The 23,575-nt window shown below is 36.3% G+C and overlaps 1 protein-coding gene across 1 annotated transcript in view; it reads left to right on the plus strand.

Moving 5' to 3' along the window:
* SNTG2 (syntrophin gamma 2) overlaps positions 1-15,334 on the plus strand; it is a 214,003-nt gene extending 198,669 nt beyond the window's left edge. Inside the window, exons 17-19 of the mRNA XM_015816873.1 lie at positions 7,951-8,043; positions 10,034-10,144; positions 15,203-15,334. Coding sequence (XP_015672359.1) covers positions 7,951-8,043; positions 10,034-10,144; positions 15,203-15,334 — 336 coding nt within the window. The remainder of the gene's footprint in view (positions 1-7,950; positions 8,044-10,033; positions 10,145-15,202) is intronic.
* Positions 15,335-23,575: the final 8,241 nt, after the last annotated feature.

Genomic DNA, 23,575 nt, shown 5'->3' on the forward strand with positions numbered 1-23,575 from the left:
AATCTTCATTGCCAAATTTTAGTTTGGTTGCTGTACCTGTTGTTTTCTTTTCTTTATATTTAACCTTAGCCTGTGCTTTCATTAAGAGAGCCATTTTGGTGTAGTTGTTGAGGCAGCAGGCTAGAAACCAGGAGACCATGTCCCGCTTTAGGCACAAAGCCAGATGGATGACTTTGGGCCAACCAGTCTCTCTCAGTCCTAGGAAGGAGGCAATGGCAAATGACTTCTGAAAAAAACTTGCCCAAAAACAGTCTCCAAGAATCAGACATGATTAAACAGAAGGGGAAACATTGTTTTCATTATACTCCTTTCATTACTAGAGCTTGCAAATTATTTGCATTTTCAGCTATCAGAATAGTGCCATTAGCATATATGCAGTTATTGAACTTTCTTCCTCTAATTTTAAACCCATGCTCATCTTCTTTAATTGGTACTTAATATTCAGTTCAAATCAGCTGGGGTAATGGTATGTGGTTTAACTCTGGCAGCAGCAGAATAGAGTTGGTGTGACTTTCTTTTTTCCTGTTTGCTCTCAACCGGCTGTTAATACCATTGATTGTAGTTTTATTTTGAACCATGTCCAAAAGTTGGGAGTAGGTGCCAGTATGCTTCACTGGTGCTCCTCCTTTCTCTGGTTTCTATTCCACTCAGTCAATGGAAAACATGAAGCCTGACATCTTGCTTTGTGAGGTTTTTCAGGCTTAGAACTCTTTCTGCCACTATTCAGGGTGAACACAAGGCTCTTGGTTGAGGTCATCTGTTACTTTGGATCGTGCATCAATCAATATCATTGAAGGTGGAGGATGGGAAAACCAGACAGGAACATTCCATATACAGTTCTCTATTTACAGTGACAATTAATATATACAGTCACCTATGCTCAACAAGTTGTCAATTTACAGTTCCATGCATACAGTTTCAAATGGAGCTTACCTGTTTCACTCAGTCCCTCACTCACTTATGCAACTACTTTCTGTGATTTTACTTTAGAGCTTGCTAACATTCTAGAGAGGAGAATGGAAAGAAAGGAAAATAACTCTTTTCTGGGCTTCTTGGATTCCAGCACTTTTGTCAAGTTATCTGCACTGACATCTGGTCTGTTGTTCAAAAACTACAATTCGTTCAGCAAATCTCTCTTTTGGGTCTTGCTTGTTCCCGCTGGACATCCAGCTGCAGATTTCTCCTTTTTGATACAAACAGGATCATGAATCCATGCTACATAAAAACAACTCCAACCAACAACCTCCTCCTTCATTACTTGATGCTTTTGTGCTTTTATATTTTTACAACTATAAGGCAGATGTGCCTGCATCTGGGTGTTTTAATTAAGTGCAAAGCTTTTGGTGTCTGTATAACACTGAGCCTGGTCCACGGGGAAGGGGGGCAGGGAGAGAGCTTTAACCTTGAGGCCATTGCATAATCCCAAGTCTATCAGGATATATCTTAACCCTGATCTGAACAGGCAATGCTGTCAAGATCCTTTCCTAAATCCTGGAGGCTCTTGGGTCTGGTCAGGAAGGCCTAGCAACCTAGCAGGCTGAGTGGCTTGGGATACAAGGGTCATTAATTTCCAAAGAATTTCCAGTACTAGTTTTCAGCTCAGTTGAGTTACCCCAAATCTAACATGTGTAATTTGGGGGAATCTTCCTGGTCTACTGGCTCTTCTTTGATGAGCACTTCAGCTATGTCCAAGAAGAACTTTGTGTAGATACATCTACCTTGCCAACTGCACTCATTTTTGAATTGGTATGTCCCTTTTATGCCTTGGTTATTTTATTTGGACTATTGCAACAGGTTCTACCTGCTTCCACTTGGAAGAGCCAGCAGCTCCACCATGCAGCAACACAAATTGTTATGGTTGTATCTTTTTTTCACCCACGTGACACCACTAATTAGTGATGTCACTGCAGTAGTTTTCAGTTGGGCTCCAAGTGCAATTTAAAGTGTTGGTTGTCACTTATAAAGGGCTTCATAACTTGAAACCTGGATACTTACAGCCAACTTTTTATGACTATTTTTGCTCATCAGTTTGCCGGCAGGATTGATTGGCTAAGCAATTTCAAATCCTTCGAAATCCTGAAGACATACCTTCTGTATGGCTGCCTCTGCCTTCGAGGATAGCATTCCTCCTGAAGTTTGTATTGCCCCAATTTTGACAGTCAACAAGACCTAGTTTTTTTTCAAAAGCCCAGGGGCAGAGTGACTTGTGATCCCACTTGGCGTCTATTACTTTTATTGCCATTTCTCTGATGTGGATAGTTTGTGTTTTACTTAATTGTTGGCTAGATTTGTAAAATAATGTTTTCAAGTCACTCTTGATTCCTGGCAACCAGCTGGACAAGCCCATACTATTGAACACTTTCAGAAATGATTTTGACTTCTTAAAACTAAGAAAAATGTGACTGGCCCAAAGCTAGCTGGCTTGCATGACTAAGGCAGGATGAAAACTCATAATTCCTTAACTTCTAGTCCAATGCCTTTTGCCTTTATGCCAAACTACCCTCTCCTGGCTAGAATTGGCCTATTTTAAATAGTTTCTCTATCTTTGTATACCATCTAGTTCTTTGCAGTGATTAAGGCAGCTAATACAAGGATTAATTAATTAATTAATTAATTAATTAATTAATTAATTAATTAATTAAATACCTCTACTGCCTCCAGCTGTGTATTCTGACATAAGAAAAAAGCAAGGAATGCTAATGATCAGATAGCTATTTACAGGAAGCTGTTACCATATGAATTTGAATAAATAAATCCCAAAAGGAATACATTGCCAAAGACTCACTACCTGATTCTTCTTCTGTTTCATTATAAGATGACACATGTGTGTCATTCCAGTTCTCAACACAGGAAGCTACAGTAATCATATGCTTCTTTTGGACTGTCTGAGAGTGACCTTTCATAAAACCTGTTAAATCTGATGCGTTGCTTCCCCTAATATGTGTTTAGACATTAAGAGGCAAAATATCACACAATGGAGAAAGTGGGAGGATCCACATACAGTAATTAGAGAGGTAATTATAAATGTGCCCCAGAAGGCAATAAGATACAGTAGATCTCGAGTTACAGCCATAATTGAGCCCAAACCTTTTGTTGCTAAGCAAGACAGTTGAATTTTGCCCCATTTTATGACCTTTCTTGCCCTAATTGTTAAATGAATCACTGCAGTTGTTCGGTTAGTAACGCGGTTGTTAAGTGAACCTGGCTTCCCATTGACTTTGCTTGTCAGAAGGTTGCGAAAGGAGATCACTGCAACTGTCATAAATACATGCCAGTTGCTAAGCATCTGAATTTTGATCACATGATCATAGGGATACAGCAGTGGTTGTAAATGTGAAAAACAATCGTAAGTCACTTTTTTCAAGGAGGGTCATTGTAACTTTGAACGGTCACTAAATGAACTGTTGTAAATCAAGGACCACCTGTACACTACATTGCTACTTACTCACCAACATTTGGGCTGCAATTATTGCATAAAGAAGCAGCCAAAGTAATGATAAAAGATATGCAATAGGAAGAAAAAAAATATCTTAATATACTTAATATACAATTAACCAGTGGAACAACCTGCCTCCAGAAGCGGTGAATGCTCCAACACTGGAAGTTTTTAAGAAGAGACTGGACAGCCATTTGTCCGAAATGGTATAGGGTTTCCTGCCTGAGCAGGGGGTTGGACTAGATGACCTTCAAGGTCCCTTCCAACTTTACTACTACTATTATTACTTCCATTTTTATCTTTATTTTATTTAAGTGCTTGGTTTGATGCTGCATATTGCTAATTACATTTATGATTCTTTCAGAGGAAAACTTAAATGGGGATACCTGCTTCAGTCATGTTAGTTTTAGAAAGCTGCCTGAATCAAAACAAATAAGAATAGGAAAAAAAGGATTTGAAAATGATTTGCATTGTGATCAAGTAGGCATTCTGATAAAACTGCTCTTAATATTCTTTGAACAACATGTATCAGATTAGAGCTTCTCTGTCTAGGTTGCCAAAATCTATATAGCAACAAGGAAGAGTTTTCCATATCTTTGTTGCCATCTATTGGTTATTTGGATTTTTACTATCCAAATATGATAGACCTGTGGTTTATTAATCAAAAAGCTTCAGTGAAGAAGGTAGAAAAAATCTTTCAGAGTCAATCAAGCAATGTCTGGAAAGAAATCAACTGGTTCTCAGGGGCTAATGAGCAACCTCTGGAAGGATGTGCAAATTTGATCGATTCTATCTTGTACTCTGCAAGATTTTATATAATTTCAATTATTTTTTAAAAAGTTTAGGCATACAGTTTGATTCAGTTGTTTATTTTCCTTCTTTAATATTCATACATAGAGGCAGGTGCATGCACTAAAATAGCACAATTTTATTCAATATATTATGGCAAGCAATTATTAGAGAGTGGCAGTATGTGGATAGATTTAGAGAGTAATTGGTTTGCTCCAACAATAGGTATATTTTTAAATTGATCTTGACTTAGTTTCTCTCTGTCCAAAAATCTCCTTCATTAATCTTTTTATTCTCATGGGGGGAGGAGGAAGAGGAGGAAAGCTGTGTTTTGCTGCCACAGTGCTGGCTGTGCCCATGTTGTGCTGCACATATGAAAGGAACAGAGCTTTGCACAAAACCACTTTCATCATTTTGGATTAAGCATCGGATCCTGTGGATAACTAGTCATGCAATATAATTTTTGTAATCTTGCTGCAATGAAACAGATACAGTATGCAGCTCTAGCTTATATGTGACTGATATTTTTTAAAGCAATAATAGTACCCTGCTAATGACAATCGCACATTTGTATTTTAAAACACACAAAAGGAAGTCATATAGGACAAGGATGCATGTTTCACAGTTTTCTACACACTCTGAGGAGTACTGTGAAGAACAAATTCTGATTTTGTTTACAGAGTATACAATAAATACTCATTTCATAATTATGATATATTTTGGATCAGCTAGAGCTAGATCAAGAGTGTTGGTCTCTGGATTTGCTGCATAGTTTTAAAGCCGTTCCTTAAATCCATAATTATTGCAAATATATTTCCGAAGGCAAAACTTCTGGATCTTATTTGGTACCTAAATATTAAAATCTTGAGTTCTGTCACACAGTTTACAAAAAAAACCCAGTATTTCTGATGTCCGCAGAGCTCAGAATGCAAAGAAATATGTATATTCTGAAGAAGAAGAAAAAGGAATATATATTGATGTGTTTATCTACATAAATAATAAAGCCTGCATGCAGAATTTTGTGGGCCATATGCAGAGAGAGGAAACCAAGATGGTGCTTGAAAATCTAATACAAGTATAGTGTTAGTATATTTTGATTTTCACTAGTCTCCAAACTGAATATATGAATATGAATATGAATATTTTATATTTTTGCACCTGTAACGAAAATAAATAATCTGGACTCACAAAGCAGGGCAGAAAATGTTTATAAGCACTCCAGTAGACCTTGCCTTTAGCCTAACATTTATGCAGTCACACAAAGTACAAGAAACATTAAGCGACATAACTATCATTATCGTATGACTGCTATATTTGTAGTACTTAAATGTTTCCCTAAGGCACATTTGCCATTGCTTCTTTTGACTTAGGTCTAAATGTTATTATATTCTATGTACAGCACATGGAGCTGCTTTTCTGATATTTGCTTGCAGTTATGCACATGCATAAAAAATTATACTTGTTTCAAACCACTATATGACTTAAATTTGTGGCCCCAAATCCGCACATGCAGGGTATTTTTTTAAAGGTTAGAAAATTCTTTTGCCTCCATGTTCTGTGCCTATTTCCAAAGGTGTAATCCTTTTCTGTGCAAACATCTGTAAAAAAAGGACCTTGTTATTAGGATTCATGGTGCAAGGAAAACCAATTATCATGATCAGTTATATTTATAAAGCTCGCTGCCCAAATGTCATTACAAAAGTATTTGCAAACTGAGAATGTTTAATACATGTCTACTTAATTCAAAGTTGTCCCAATTCACATGTTATTGGGCACACTTTAAATAATGCCTGCATAGATATTTAGCCCGAAACACAATTTATTCAAGACAAAAGTTTTCATATTTCAAATTGAAAACTGTTATCAACCTCCATTTCTCCAGATGCTACTCATCATATATGAACAAACATTTATTGTTAAAGATATTGTGGGTAAGAAAACAAAAACAGCAAATATGCATGTAGATCAAAATGTAAATTTTCTTGCAAGTTTTGCAGCATTTTACAGCTTTTCAAATACTATTTCTTTTTTTTTAAATGAGGTGTTAAAAAGTTTCTTCTGGTTACTAAAATTAGTGATTGTCAACTCAATTACATTTGGAATAAATTTGTCCAGGAATAGTTTGTAAAAAAAACAATGAAGCATTCAGAGGTATTAATATCTCAGTGAATTTAACCCCAAAAGAAAAAAGAAAGATATTCAAATTTTTAATCCATTCATTCACACTTAAGTATTAATATATGTAATGGCACATAATATAGATGTGACACATAATTATACATTGACATTGGACTGTACTGACATTTGTTCATCTCAGATTCATAGCTCAGGTAGGGAATCACAAAGTAACCTGAGAACTTATATTTGAATTACTTCATTCAAATTCATTTGAATTCAGCAGCTTAAGTCCACAGGAGACAGGACCTGAGGGCAGACTATGCAGAGAGGCCTCAGAGACAGTCCAGCACATAATGGCAGGGTGTAAGATGCAGCAGGAACAGCATACACTGAACAGCATAACCAAATACAGGGAGTCCTCAACTTACAACCATAATTGAGCCCAGCATTTCTGTTGCTAAGTGAGACATTTGTTGAGTGAAGTGGACAATTTTGCCAAGGGGCCACATGAGAAACTGGGGCTGTTGTGAAGGGCTGAAACTGATCTGATGTTCTCAAACTCCATCTCTTCAGCTCCTCAGGCTGCTCCAGGCAAAGGGTGAACACTGCGCAGGGGAAGAAAACTGCTTTCTCTCTCTTTGCCCTCTCGTAGCCACCAGCCAACTGAAGGAGCACACAATGACTGTGCAGAGCTGGGCCCGTCTCAGCTTTCTCTCTTACCCCCTGCCGCATACTTATTTACATCTGATTTGTCATTTCTGATTGACACAGACGGGCCTGACAAGGACAGCCAAAGGGCCAGATGCAGGCTGGGAGCCATAAAATGTCTAAGTCTGGGCCGTACCTTCCCAAGTCCCACTAGGAGATTCCAGAGAAGATCATAGAGAATAAGCGAGTGAAGATCCTGTGGAATTTCTAGATCCAGATGGACAGATAGGTACTGGCCAAAGAACTAGACATCATGGTAGCAGACAAGGACCAGAAGACAGCGATGATTGAAAGATGTAGTAGTGCCAAATAACGGCAACTTCAAAAAGAAGGGATATGAGAAGCTGGAGAGATCAGGGCCGGAGGAGGAACTGGAGAGCATGGGAAAGTAAAGACAAATTGATCCCAGTGGTGACAGGAGCATTCGGGGCTGTGACTCTTAAGCTGGGAGAGTGGCTCCAACAGCTCCCAGGAACGGCCTCAGAGCGGCTTGTCCAGAAGAGTTCATTGTTAGGAGCAGCTAAGATACTACGCAAAACTCTCAAACTCCCAGGCTTCTGATAGAGGACCTGAGATTAGGGAACACAGAGACCACCCATAGCGGTGAGAAGGGAATTATTATATATGAAATATGTGATAAATTGAATAATCCCCCAAAAGTATGTGAAAAGTCTTGAACATTAGAAATGTTTCAGATGTAGAAGGGAGCATATCACTCCCTTTTTGACTGATTTTACATGGATTCTGACCCCGTCTATTCAACTGCAATGTATTATTACTAAACTTCTAAGTAAGTATATAAAAACAATTATAGCTCTTACGGTTTATAATCAATGTTTCACTTCAAATGAGTTGAGAGTTAACCCACTAAACAAATATACATTTCATCCTTTCTCTAGTCTAAAACCTATATGTGTTCCTGGCAAGGACAAAGTCTGTGTTTCACCTTAGATTTTGCTGTGGGATTCACATGTTTTGACAATAAAACAAAGGTAAGTAGTATCAGAAAATAAAATATATGTTATGCTGTTACTTTAGGGAATATGAATGTCAATTTCTGGTGTGGGAAAAATTCCAGTTTTCATATTTCAAAGGGTGGAAGATTAGAAACTGAGCCGTGCTTTGATTGAGTAAAGAGAAGGGCACTCTGTAGATAGATTGGAAAAAACTTGGTTCTTCAGAATCTGTGGTCCTGCTGCTCCTCTGAATTACCTTGAGAATTGGGCAAATGTCTACCTGATACATGCTTGTTTCTCACAGAGAAAGCATAAATAAGAGAGGGAAACAGTCTTATTTCCTTCCCCTCTTTTGGACAAAGTTCTTCCCATCTGCCTTCAGAACTTCCCTCACTCACCAGAACAGCTCAATGTGTTGATTAAAATGCATCTTTAGAAAGAACACGTTATTGAACAATTGCATAGTGAAGAAAGTTCTAAAATGTTTGAACGATAAATCAGACTGAGTGTTTTGCAACATGAATATGGTAAAAAAAATCATTTGAAAGATAATAAATGTATAACACTACATTTAAAGAGCTATTGGAAACATTATATAGCAAATAAGCTATATTTAAACAGTGCATTAGATTTAAAGACTACAAATTTAGTTTAAAGTGAGAACACTTGACTTATATCAAATTAGTTAATTCACTTTCATTCACAAAAAATAATTACCTCTTTAATACCTTTCTCAATGTTTAACGATGAAACAATATGTTTAATCAATAAAATTCTGCTCTGACTAAATCAATTTATTAGACAAGTTTATGAAATGCTGAACCACAGCAAGCAAGCTCATATTCTTTCATGAATATAAAGAACAGAACTTCAGATCTAGAAATCCATTAAAACAGGAGGAAAAGTAAAGAAGTGATGGAGTTACTATGAATGTATACTTTATTTAGTACTATAAAATAAATATGTCAGGCTGCTTAGTTTATAATATATACCATATAAATATTTATAGCAAATTATTCCCAAGAATATACAAAGCATAGCTATTGGTCTTATTCAAATTAAACTGAGGCCAGTTGTACCTTAGCAGGGATGTTGTTGTGTAGTGCAGGTAAATACCAGCGTGTTGTAATAGTTCTTTATTATGCTCATTGACTAAAATTGTGAAAGTCAACAAATTAATTGAACAGTTTCTGATTCTGATAAAATAAAATATGAAGATATAATTATAACTAAGATGACTGGAGTTTCTGTCTAGAGGAGGAAGATCGTTCTGACTTCCTGATTACCTAGTAAGTGTTTTAAATTGATTTTCATTAGAATAGTTGAGTAGTAAGCTATCCAGAGCTTGGAGAGCTCAAGCTGGGCAGCCTACACATTTCAAAAATAAATAATCAACAAGACCTATCATATGTTGCAAATAGAATAACCAAATTTTACCCCATTCAAGGAAATAGAAACATACTGGCCTGATAGGAGGAACTGCATAAATTTAATCATAAATGCCTGGGTGCATAAAGGTTTATGAAGTGTGCCCTGGCTATCCTTAGAGAAGCTGCAATGTAACACAAAATGGGTTGTGGGTTCTGTGGCTGCTTCTCCACAAGGGGAACAATCTTAGCTCTTTAGGAAATTATTTATACTTGCTCTTGAGATGTTGGGAGGGCATGAAAACATCCTGATGTTAGCTCTTTTTGGAGTGAGGAATGTTAATGGATTTAAATATCTTGCTGGCTTGAGAAAAAAAAGGCTTTTGATTACTCAGAAAGACATTCCTGGCTAAGGCAGACTTGTCCAATTGGCCTTTCCAGGCTCTAGTACATTGTTTGACTGCAGCAAGTGCATGATCATTACCCATCATCAAAATAATCTTTTTTGAGAAGCCATAGAGTTGAAGTTTTTGCAAGGATGATCTTGTTTATACATTGATTCCTAATTAGTGTCCATAGGCAAAGTATACAAATCTTCCACCTAAAGGTACAACTTTAGCCAATGGGCAAAGTGTTAAGAATTCTCCATTTCCTTGCAGAAGATTCTCTGGAGATTTAAATTTTCTCAGCTCAAGGGGTCATCAGATGATGGAAAAACTCGAGTTAAACTTCTTTTTCAGAATATTGAAACAAAACAAATTGAGACAAAGGTGAGTACCATACTTGGCTGCATAAAGAATGTATACTATAAATAGAAAATATATCAAGATATTCTAGGGTTCTAGTTCATATTATAGCATGATTTCTCTTTATTTCCACACAAGGTGGATTACCAATAATCAGTCAGCATTGTTCTTGTATTTATTATATCTTATTGTATTGAGCTAAGCTACTATGTGACAGACATTTCAACTTCTATTCATGCATGTACATTATTCAATCAAATATTAAGAGTTGGTGGATAAGTTATAATTGTTTAAAGAAATCAATTATGTATGATTTTCTGCCTAATCACATTACTTCTATTTATAAAATTCATCCACTGTACTCACAGTTGCTTTTCACTTGCTTGTCTTCCTTTCTGCCTCAAAAATAATACCTTTGTAAAGAAGTAAATATGATTCACATGATTCAAAACACATATAAGTATTCATAAATTTTCAATCCAAATTATAACAGCTCATTACTATTCTATCTTCAATGGCGTTGGATGATTTCAGACCGGATGGTCACATCAGTTGTTAGCTGGGAACATGTACACTTATTTACACATAAACGACACAGTCTCACGTTTGCACTTGCACACGCATACATCCCCTCATTTTCCCCTCTTAGTGATATTAAGTGGAGTTGGTGTTGGAAGGAAGCCATTAATTTCCTGACTTTTCTTCCTGGTGATCCTGCCTTTCCACTCCATTGCCATTCTGTTCTTCTGCTCCAGTCTTTTTTTTTTTAGCTCAACATCAGAGATAGTTGGCTGGCTAGCACACAAAAATAAAGTAATTTAAATTTTCCACGAGCCACATTTTTATTTTTTGAACATAGAGTCAGTCAATGTTCTATGGACCTTCAGTCTGTAGGTAAACAAAATGTTATGCAGGTGAATATCTGGTTTAACAGCTTTACAATTTACCAACATACCTAACTGGTATATTAGTGTATTATACTGAGTTTTCATAATCCACCTCACAAACCATTTTTTTTCCTATTGAAATTTATACAAATGTTTACTATTTCCTAAGTAATTTGAAATTTTCTCTAGTTGCACAAATTGTGCTAATATAGGCACAGTAACTTTAAGGTGATACCAGGAGATCAAAGAAAAAGTCGATTAAGCCATCTGATGGGCAGAGTTTTCCAGTTTTCATATTCTTTTTTGGATTCAAAAACTGCTAGGATGGGACGGGGAGTAAGGTGGATTTGAACATTTATTATTAATGCAGTTTGTACTGTCACAGTGGTCAAGTTTGTGATGGGATTTGCAGTTGCTGGATAGCAATGTGTAGCCAATAATGAGATACACATAATGAAATCAAACAATGTGAACTTCATTCCCCTTGAGGAGACAAGCTAGCAAATATCAGAAGAACAAAGCAGATGTTCTTGTAAAAAAAATGGCCATTTAAGTTGTAAGACTATAGGAACAAAGTAGACAACGTAGCACCTTCAAATGACTCTACCAAAACTTGTTTCTTATTTCTTCTTCCAGCCATGTAGACAGCATACCCAAACACAAAATCTCAAAAGGTTCCCATATTCTCTTAGAACCTGGAAACATTCCTAGGCTTCTATTTCCCTTGGAAATAATCTTTAATAGTCTTTTATTATGTCAGTATTAGATAATATTTACTCCACGGTTAAGAGTCCTGTGAAAAAAAATCCATTAAACAGCAGAAACTATGCCCAAAGGAAGAAATGTTTTACAAAGCATAACTCCTGAACATTATGCTACCTTTGAGTGAAGTTGTAAAATCATAGAGGGAGAAATCAATATCCCAGTGAGAAGACCTTGGTGGGCTGATCGTGTAGAAGAAAAAACAGACTGTGGACTCTCAGTTCAGCTTCAGACAAATGACACTCTTAGATTAGGAGCCAAGGTTGCCTACCCCTGGATTAGGGCAAACAAATAAACCAAATATCTCTATGGGATGGCAATATTGGGGTGAGTTTTTCAGGGAGCTGTTAAAAGAGAGACATGCAAAAAGCAGAATAACAGAGTTGGAGATTTTCTAATTCAATCCTCTGCCCAAGCAGGAAACCCTATACCATTTCAGACAATTTCTTCTTAAACACCTCCAGTGTTGGAGCACCCACACCTTCTGGAGGCAAGCCGTTCCACTGATTAATTCTTCTAAGCAGTGTGGGTTTCTTTGTGAAATGTGGATTATGTTTTGAAGGAAGTTGACAATATGATTAAAATATTAACAAGAGCAGTGATAAGACTATGACTAATGCATCAGGTTAGAACCTTTAATTAGGGCCGCTATACTTGTACCAAGGAAATGCATTCTTGCTGTGGTCTGAAACAAGTTCTGTCTCAAATTCTAGGAGTTTTAACTGGGTAGGAGTGGGGGGTAGTTTCTTGCCTAATTTGTTTTTCAGTCTAACAGAAATTAAGGCTAGCATATTCTTTGTCGTCTTATTATTTGGATTAATATACGTTCCATAAGAAAAAATGTTTTGAGACTAAGATCCTTTTCTTTCTAATCTGCGAAACCATTTTCAATACATTAATAAATGTGGGCTGAAAAATTAAATCCCATACTCCTGGGAAAAGGATTACTTCAGTGAAATGCAAAAGAAAATGGAGTGTGTCGAAGGAGGGGCTGAGATACTACAAACAAGGTGACGAGAGCTTGGCTACCTGAGGGACCACCTTTCTCTCATTGTGTCTGCCTGCTCAGTAAGACCACTCCAGGTGCCTCCAATTAAACAATGTCATCTATCAGGACTTAGGACCTGGACCTTGTCCATTATTCTGCCCTCTCATGGAGATCCATGAAGCTCTTACCCTGATTTTTTTCCCAAAAAATCTTTGAAATCTTAGTTGCCATGCTTGAGGATAGAGTGGTTGCTTAGCCCTGATCAATTTTTCTTTGGAGTGTTTTGGGAGGAATCAGTTTTGTCCTTCAGGATCTGTCATGATTTTTCTCTCTGTTTTATTGGGTTTTTTTAAATTTTATAAAATAAGCTTCCCATCTGGAATCAGTAAGCTTCTACATAGAATACACACACACACACACACACACACACACACACACACACACACACAAAACAATAAATACATTCTAGAAGAAAAAGTGAAACATGAACTATTAATGCTTCAGGAGTGTAAACATCATGTGGAATTAAAATTTAAACATGTTCAATATTATTTGCACATGTTTAATATTGAATAGAAAATCTGTTAATTGTATATATGTTGTCCAGCTCTCACTGCTCACTTTAAAACTCTCTATGAAATGCTATCCTGCATTTATTGATTTAGAAAATGTGCCACCTTCCTCTTTTCCCCACAACCACAGCCCTGAGAGGTGGGTTGGGCTGAGAGAGAGTGACTAGCACAGAGTCACCCAGCCGCCTTTCACAGCTAAGGCAGGACTAGAATTCACAGTCTCCGGGCTTTCTAGCTTGGTGCCTTCACCACCAGACCAGACTGGCTCTCCTAAGGAAGAAGTGCTATTTTCTGGTAGCCAAAAACATTTTCTTGTCTCTGGATGAGTTCTGGCTCTCAGTAGTCAGGGAGGAGATTTAAAAAAGCTGAGAAAAAGAAATTCACACCCATTTGGGTTTTGTTTTTTGTTTTGTTTAAAACAACAACAACTCCTCCAGTCAAAACAGATTCCCCCCCCCCTAACAAGTAAAGCCCCACTGTATATATGGGCTGAAACCGTTTCAAACAGACTGGTCAATAAGTGGGTTGAATGGTCTATTCCCTGCTTTAATTTTGATCATCATTTTCCATGTTGGTTTTGTGGGAAGCATAGCTTTCCAATATTCCCAAGCAAGTATAAATAGGATTATTTTGCAGTGAGATTTCAGTTTAGATTGCAAGTCCTACATTAATTGAGTTTAATGGATCTTGTTGACTTAAGAGGAAGCTTAAGTAAGTTTTCATATATAGTAGTTAAACAGTTATTAGGGAATAAGCTTTCATTATCGATTGACAATTATAGTTCATACTTATATAAATAAAATAATAACACTCCTAAACGCGCTGTACATCACAATGCAGTGTTTTTTTCACCCCCGAGGGTAGCCTATTTAAGAGCACTGGGGTGAGAACTGAACTCTCTGGAACCCTCTTAATAGCTCACTCTAGTTTGATAAGGATCCATTGATGAAGATTTGGCTTAGGTCATTCAGTCCATATTTAAATAACTAACTCCTCAGAACATAATGAGGATACTTCGTCAGATTCATAGCATGCCAACAATCTATTAGGAAAGTTATTAAAACAATGGAATAAAACTAAGATTTTTGTCCCAAGAAGTCCATAGTGACTTCTAGTAAAACAGAATTATTTTAGAAAATGGAAACAATGGGCTTAGAAAAAGTCTTCCAAAGAATGAATAAGGCCTCATTAAAACTCTGTCTGGCTACTTTTGAAACTGTTCAACTGTATCATCTCAGAGGAACTTCCCCGTATCTTGAAGATAGCTTTGAGCAAAATCTAGTAATGGCCACCAATATTCCAAACATTGCTAGTTATCAAAATGCTTTTGACTTTTCTTTTCTTTTGATAATCCAATGGCAAATTTAAAGAATATTTCTTCATTTCAGAAGTTTCATTTCAGATGTTTCTTCAGGAGATACTTAGTAGCAGCACTTGTAATATAAGGTGATATTTCTTCATTAGTTCCACGTCTCCAACAAATGTTCTTCCTTCCTTTATTCACACAGTTAAACAGAGAAGGAGCTTAGCATAGTATAATAATATACTGAGCATTTTTCAACAAGATATGCAAAGTGCAGAATTTAGAGTCTGTGTGTTTGTGTGTGTGTGTATGTTTTCCTCTCTCAGCATCTTTTGCACTTGGATTCACAGTTGATAAGTTCAGACCACAGCAGCAGCACAAATTAAATTGTGCTCACTACATCAGATCAATTAGCTTGAGCATTAAAATACTAACATAATATTTTCAAGTGAGAAGATATATATTAAAGAAAACCATCTTTTGTTAAACTAGAGAGCGTAATAATCTGTAGAAAAAATATTATTGATGCTTTTCATTTCACCTTTTCTGATTTTCTTATTTTCCTTTCAGGAACTAGAATTTCAGGATTTGACAGCAGTTTTAAACTGCATTCATTCATTTATAGCTGCTAAAGTTGCATCGGTGGATCCATCATTTATAGACAGCCAGTTCATTGCAAGAAAATATACTTACAGTAATTAAGAGAACAATGTGTTGTGATTATAACAGATAAATTATTTTCTTAAAGAAAAAAAAATTCATGTGCACTACTACAATTCCATGTAATTTTATAAGAGATCTATAGTTGTATTATCAATAAAAGCTACTAGTTTTCACATTTGATTCATCATTATTAAAGCTGATGAGTTAAGTTTTTATTCAAACTGAATCAGTTTATTGCCTAGCACTTAAAAGAATATATTCTTAATATAATAACTTGTAATCTTATTTTAAACCTTTTTATCAAGCATTATCCATTTAACAATCTATTTGAGAACAAGAACTTTCTTAAATGCTAAAATAAATTTGGAGATACAACTGAGCTTTGTTTGTAATGACTCACTTGACTAGGTTAATGGATTTTAAATTCAAGGTTAACTTGAAAAATGTATTTTGCTTTTCTGGAGCAGAGATTGTTAAAAAATTCAACAGATTCATACTACTTTATCAGTAAATAGATATGCAATATGTATGATTTTATAATTTGGTATTTTATTTAAAGCTGTAATGCTATGATCTTAACTTAAAATTAAAAGTTTACCTTTGAATAAACATATGTAGGATTAAACTGTATAATGACAGTTTAACTGCAGTGCTAACAATATACAGCTATCTATTTTTCTGTGAATTAAGTTTCCACAATTTCATTAAAAGGAAAAACAATAGTAATTTTGAAAACTCTAGGAAGAGTACAAAAGACATTTTTAGCTGAAGAAAGCACCTGAAATGGGATGCTGGGGTAGAATGAAATAGTGAGTGTCACTAGGCCAAAAATTAAACTTTAATTCACTAGCATTAGGTTGTTAAATGAATGCAGTTGGTTGTTCCTGGTTAATAATTTCCTTGTTCCCAATTTCACATTAAAACTGCAACTTAGCAAAATATTTTTGTGGAACTTTGAGAGGGTATCGATGTGATACTGAGGCTTCAGTTTGTGTGTCCTATTCTGTCTCATGGTTCATATTTGTTATCTTTGATGTTCATGTGAATTTCTATTTTGCTTAACTATTTAAGATTACATTTAAAGAAAGTATCCAGTCAAAGCTCATTCATATAATTCAAGCTGGCTTCCCTTAGCAGTTTCTTAGAAAGAAATGATAATCTACATTTCCCACGGATGGATTCCCCAAGGTTATTAGTAACATTATATCAACCACAATGCTCCACAATTATCATGCTTCATATCTAATAATAAAATCATACTTCAAGAGCATGACAAACTTAAATTGGCCAGTTTAACCTAAGGTTGCCATCCTACATTATTTTAAAGCTTGAAATAGAAAAACAGCTTAAATTTTAAAATACGTATTTGTTACATATTGTTTCAGAGTTGGTTAACTGTTTTACAAATGAGTCTAAACAAAGATTTAAATCATCCAGGTTACCTATAAACTGGTGTAGTTTTATTTCCTACATATTTGTGAAATGTCAGACTCTGAACGTACAAATAACTATATTAATCATAAACATGGCACTTAATCTTATAAAGGATTTCAAATATTATGATCTGAATAGTTTTTATATGAACTCTGCAAAAATATTTTTTCCCAAAATTATAAAATAGAGAGTGTTAAACAGTGAGTTGGATAAAAAAAGAATACTATCTAGTAATTTGATGGTGGAAGAGACATTTTAACCAAAGATTTCTAGTGTATTTCATAATCACCATGGCACATAAAGTGAATACTAAACAATTGATTTAATAAGAAATTACTTCTGGATTTGTTGAAGAAACTTTTCAGTGATTAGGCTAATTCTACTCTTCTTTAGAGCATGGCCAGACATTTTTTTTATGACCAAAGGGTACACTTTTTAATCAGAGGAATTTTACCCACCAAGAACTGTCATTGGCAGAGATGCAACATTATGGTAAGATTGGAAAGTTGGGGCAGAATTTCCTGTTTAATTTTTTTTTTCTTTCTGTCTATTTGTGAATTTGTGTTATAGATGTTTCAAACCTATTTCAACTTTAATACTCTGGTTTTGTTTGGTTACCCAAGGAAAAAAATCATTTGGAAATAATATTGTCTTTATTGAGTGCCTTGCAGTCCCATTTCAACAGTGCGATATGTGGAAGAAAATCTAATAAACCAATTGTAGCATTCAGATTGCCCACCTCTGATTTAGATTAGGCATTCTTTGCTGGAAGATATCTTTGATAGCTGTATACAGTTAAGAGAATTCCCCCTCCCCTTCAAAAAACAAATCTAGGGTGTTTCTGTGAAGCAGCATAATTTTCAAAGATTATGATTCCCTGCTTCATTTCTAGTCTTGTATAAATTGTGTCAGGTAGTAAATGAGGACATGCTAATGCACATGCCACTAAAAATATTGGAAAGTGGAATGGAATTAATTTGAATGAAATACAGTCCATATACAATAGATTGGTTTACATTACATTTTTTATCCAAATGCATAGGGAAGCTTGCATTTCATATGCCTCAAGGGAAAAGAATCCCTAGCTTGTGGCTAGTAGTAGTGATTTAACATAAATATAATCAATCGGTCTTAGTATAATATGAAAACAACTTAATTGTATATTTTCTACAAGTATAACTCTATTATAAGAGATTAAAATGGTTAGAATATCCAGAGTGCTTTTATCACTTTTACAGAAAATCAAAGTTGTGACATGGTTAAAGAGGATACAAAATTTACAACCTGGAAAGACCTGAAAGAAAACTGACCATAGATAACTAATACAATTTTGCACAAACCCAGTTAAGTTACAAGTTTAAAATAGGAATGTGGGATCCACAGTCACATCGAAACTAATGTTTTTTTGCTGCATTGCTGGGATTTTTAGCAACTGAGTGCAATTGATTCTTCTTATGGTGGCAATTACTTACTGTATGCCCTTTTTAACAAAAAGATAAGTGTCTTAAAAGTGAACAAATAAATCACAATTGTGGACTCATCTAAATGGTGTGGACAATTACAGCTGAATTATAGCATCAATATAAACAACTTGTAGCTTTGGAAAATTTACATTTAGAAGCTTATCCTCAGTACAGCTCTTGTTCCATATTATTGTCACAGTATGCATTTTTTTTAATTTAAAGGATAGCAACAAACATCTTAAATTTGATGGAAAAAATTCATTTGAGGAAACAGAAAAGATAGGTTCATCCAGCATCACTGGAGTGAGCTGTGCTAGCTGCCAAATGTTTGCAGAAAATATAGAAAAATAGCCAGGGTATTGCTGTTCATTAGATCAGACTATTTTGGTATCCAACCTCAGTGGATAATCATTGTCATTATGTAACTGTTGCAGAAATAAGGGCAGACACCTCTCATGTTTCATCTCTAATATTGAAGTTATACTTCAAGAGCATGACTGGAACCTAAATTGGCTAGTTTAGCCCACATTCACCATTCTATATTATTTTACAGCCTGCTCTTGAAAATCAACTTAAATTTAAAAATATGTATTTGCTAAGTATAGTTTCAGAATTGGTCAACAGTTCTACAAATGAGTCTAAACTTAGATTTAAATTAGATGATCTGTTTGTTATCCAAGATGTTTATCATTCTGTAGCTGTTGCGGAAATAAGAGCAGAATTTGAGAGACCTCTCACGTTTCCCAGAACTTCCAATCTTGCCTGCAAACTTGTTCCTTTCCTTCCTCAAACTTGTCATTGTTATAAGGAGCTTCATTCAGAAGTTACTTCTACTGTCCCAAGTATGGTACAGGAGATACATGCCCCACAACAGAGATACATGCCTACCGTTACTTCTGTCACACACATGATATAAGAAAATCTGAAGAAACTGCTTCTGTCTGGCCTGTTCTCACTCCAGGAAACTGAAATAGACTTGGACTAACTAGTCTGTTGGCAAACCTCATTCACATGAAATATATAGCAAGAGTAGATGCAAGCTTCTTCACTCCTCTTTGAAACCATGAGTTGCACTGTAGCATGTGTTTTGTGTACACTGGAACAACACGCAGAGACACGCTTCATGGATTCTTAAGATGAGTTCAACCCCCTCCTATGTGCAAGAATCCAAATCAAAGCATCCTCAAAAGATGCTTGTTTAAACTCCACTTAAATGCTTCCAGGGGAGGAAGCACATTACATCCACATAAAACTGCTTCAGACATGTTTTTTATTAATAAAAAAATCTGACTTAAATTATTATGTCCTGCATTCTTACACTTTCCAATTAGGAAATGCAGAGGGAGAAAAAAAGATGAGAGAAAGCAACCAACCATGAGACTAACATGAGCTCCAATGGGGCTTTTGTGAAATAAACAAGGCACCAACAATATCTCACAAATACCACATAATTTAATAAGAAGATTTAAGTGTCCCTCAGTTCCTACAGATTATATGCACACATCCAGGAATTAGTTTTGGCAGCAGCATAATGGTGATTGGCCAATGCTTTTTCGGACCTTCCTTCCTTCCTTCCTTCCTTCCTTCCTTCCTTCCTTCCTTCCTTCCTTCCTTCCTTCCTTCCTTCCTTCCTTCCTTCCTTCCTTCCTTCCATGCAGAAATCCAATTTTTCCTTGTATTTGTCTCTTTAAAACAATACCTATTTTTTCTTAATCAGATTGGTCAAAATACTGATTTTGTTTACTGTCATCTCAGAATTTATGGAAAACTGTGTAACATTTTCTGTAATAACAACCAAAGTCCTCTGTGTACCAAAAAAATAAAAACTCCATTTTTTATTTTTATTTTTTGCATAAACCACCAGGATACAATCCATCTTTGCAAATAAATACTGTTCAAATCTGATATTTCATTGTGAGCTACTCCATTGTAGCAAAGAGAAGTATGGGAGGAGGGAACCTTTCGAAAAACACCAACACAACTTGCCAGATGCCTCTCTGGAATGACAACCCTCCACCCTCTTCCACATGTCTGGGTTTGATGACTCCCTCAGGTAAAATAGTTACATCTTGAACAAAACAGAATAAAACATCTCCCCCTCCAGGAGTAAGCTTTGAAATAAATGACTCTAGCTTTCCCCTTTTAACCAAGTTACCAGGAACAAAATATTTTATTTGAATAAAGGTTGTGAAGAAAGAATTTCAACTTTGGTTGAAATCTGCATAACAAAGCTAGCAAACATTATCCTCAGCAAAGACAGAGGGACTAAGAATTCGGAGCAAAAATAAGCCACTCATAATTGAGCAACTCTAAAAAAAATTTTTAAATAATGTTTGGTTTATCTGTATCATCTTTCCCTTCTTGATTCAATTTCATCTGGATGCTTTTCAGCACTGGGCCAGAATACCTGGGTTCAGTCAGACAAGTCTTTGGTCTGGAACAAAGAATCTTCTCATTTTTACTTCCACTCTCCTGCTTCTAGAACAGTGTTTTCCAACCTTGGGAATTTCCAGGAGTGTGGACCTCAGCTCCCAGAATTCCACAGCCAGAATGAACATTGCTGAGAATTCTGGAAGTTGAAGTTCACACTCCTGGAAATCCGCAAGGTTGGGAAATACTGTTCTAGAATAACATACACATTCATTCAGAAGGCCATTCGTAAAGGATAAGTAGGTTAGCCTCCTGATCTAGCATGCTAAAGATCCATGATGTAACCCATGTTTCCAACTCTTTGTACATATTTAATTATGTCAGAGCAACTAATACAAATCACCTCCTTAAAAAGTAAAGATGTTATCCAATATAGGGCACAATCCATCCCTTCCTACATGTGTTCCAGATTGAAGTGACTGCATGTGTTCTCTTCCTTCTCCTCTCTAGCTTGGCCTCAGCTGGGAAAACATGCTGGAAGGAAAGAGCAATTCAATCCATTTCACTTTCTGCAAATTTCTCATCCCTTGGCCACATCTATTCTGCAGCACTGTTTACAATTTTTTTTAAATGTCCAATTTTTGTAGGCCATCCTCTCTGCTTTTTCTGAAAAGCTTTTTCTTGTGATTGGGGGTTGCATCCAACTTTATAAATAATTAAATTAATGAATACATGTTTTTCCCCCTAACAATCATCCTCGTATATATTTTTAAATTTTCTCTCAATACACATTTGATGCATTTCTTTTTCCTTTTCATTTGCCAACTGATCCCAAATATCTAAAAAATATGAATTGACTTTGGGGATCTTCCGGATATTTGGCAGATAGGAAAACTGTTGAGGTAAATGTTCTGGTTTCCTGCAATAGTCTCCTGTGGACAGAGCCTGCTACAATACCCTTCACTTGTGCGTAACCAGATTAGCATCCTGCCAAATTTAGAGAGAAGGAAGGAAGGAAGGAAGGAAGGAAGGAAGGAAGGAAGGAAGGAAGGAAGGAAGGAAGGAAGGAAGGAAGGAAAGGGGAAGGGGAGGAGGAAGGGGAGGGAAGGCCGCAGTTTTCTGACTTCAACTTTCATTACACCATGCCCAGTTTTTTAAACTTGCCTGCCTACAACATATCTATGGAATCTGTTACTTGATTATTAGAGGAGACTATTAAAATTCAGTTTGCACTAGGGCAATTGTTTGCATGAATGATTACATCACCCTCCTGGAATAAAACTGTTACTTACCAGAGCTAAAGTCTAGATAATGGCAGCTGAGGGAGGGTTCAATTCTGCAGCCCTCCTGAATGGAGAGCGCTGGGTAGCAATCAAAGGGAAATGCCTGATACGAGAAATTTGAGTGACCGATTGATTCTTAATCACAACAGTCCGCTGGCTAAGTAATGATGCTACAAGCGGAGCCTGCATTTACCACACAGAGTAAGGTTTGCAACTTTTGAAAAACCCAATCTGGCCCCAAGGATTACACTGCCGTTTGATTTGGAATGGCTTGCATCATTTATTCTTCACTTCAGCGCAGCTCCTTGCAGCAATGGATGAGGGAACAGAAGGAGGATTGTTGTATAAGGGCAATTCGATTCTCGTTCTAGAGGAACTGATTAATCTTTCATGACAAAATACAGAGCCAAATCCTGCTGAAGGCAAACAACAGCGTAAAATACAATTCTTAACAGATCCTAAATTATACTATTATCGTACAATTAACTTTGCAAAATTGCAGTGGGCATAGGATGGCTTGTCAAGCATGCAGGAACATCTTCGTGAAAAGAACTTGAATCATTCTTGGTAAGTGCTGCCTACTGCCTAACAGGGAAAACTGTAGCCAAACAATAAGCAGAGCATACAATATATAACTTTGTGGAGAGAATGTCCATGATTCCAACTTTGGCATCTACAGTTCAAGGGTCTCAGTCAGCAAGGCTGGAAATAAAGCACTCCACCAAGTCCTCAGTAAGATCGAGCCTGTAGGAATCAGCTGATGGTCAACAAGGCAGCATCGTAGCTAGCCTTCTCCTGCAGAAGAGTACCAACACTTCACTACAGTATCAGTTGGTCCTAATTGGAACCAATGTTTTTAAAATCATGCACCTAGAGCAGGGATGTCAAACTGCCGGCCTGCGGGCTGGTTGCATCATACAGAGGCCGCACCCATCCCAGCTCTGGCAATGCAAAAAAGTTGTGATACATCATGACATGTCACATGACACGGCCAGTTTGACACCTGTGACCTAGAGCTAAAGAGAAAAATAATGGAACAGAATAGGCTGCTTCCAATCATCCACACCAAGAGCAGGTGTGCCCCACACCAGATAGAGCATATAAATAGGTGACCATCAGAAAGAAGAAGACAACAACATTCTGGTCTCAGAAGGATAGAGTGTTCTAGTGATTTGACAGGAAGATCCACAAACCAGATTCTCCAAGTTTCTTTAACTATGGTTTCACTTAACAAAAGGGATTGCCTTCAAGAGAAACTTTTTAAGCAACCCATGAGAAGGTTTCCTGATTATCTCTTCCCAGTTCTCAGCCAAGAATTTTTAGCTCTTTTCAGAGGAAGCAGGATGGGTCCTCAGCTGTAGCCAGTCTTTTCATTCAATTGCACAACTGCTAAGTGTCTAAATAAGTGTTTCTCAGCCTCAGCAATTTTTAAGAGGTATGGATTGAGCTGGACAATTCCAGAAGTGGAAGCCCATACCTCTTAAAGTTACTGAGGTTGGTGATATATTCATGTTTGCAATTCATGACTGATGGAACATTGCAGTGCCAACATTGTGTCAGTAATTGACCACGATAAAGTATTTTATTATCCAATAGATCTGTTTCAGTCTGAAGAAAGTTTTTATTAACCCAATAACAGTTAATCAGAAAAGAGTAGAGAGGAGAATGTGGGGCTGATGTGGAGGATGAATCCTAAGTAAGTTGATGCATCTCTATGCAGAGAGTTAACT

The sequence above is a fragment of the Protobothrops mucrosquamatus genome, unplaced genomic scaffold (genome assembly GCF_001527695.2).
Source record: "Protobothrops mucrosquamatus isolate PMUCROS unplaced genomic scaffold, P.Mucros_1.0 scaffold515, whole genome shotgun sequence".
Taxonomy (NCBI): domain Eukaryota; kingdom Metazoa; phylum Chordata; class Lepidosauria; order Squamata; family Viperidae; genus Protobothrops; species Protobothrops mucrosquamatus.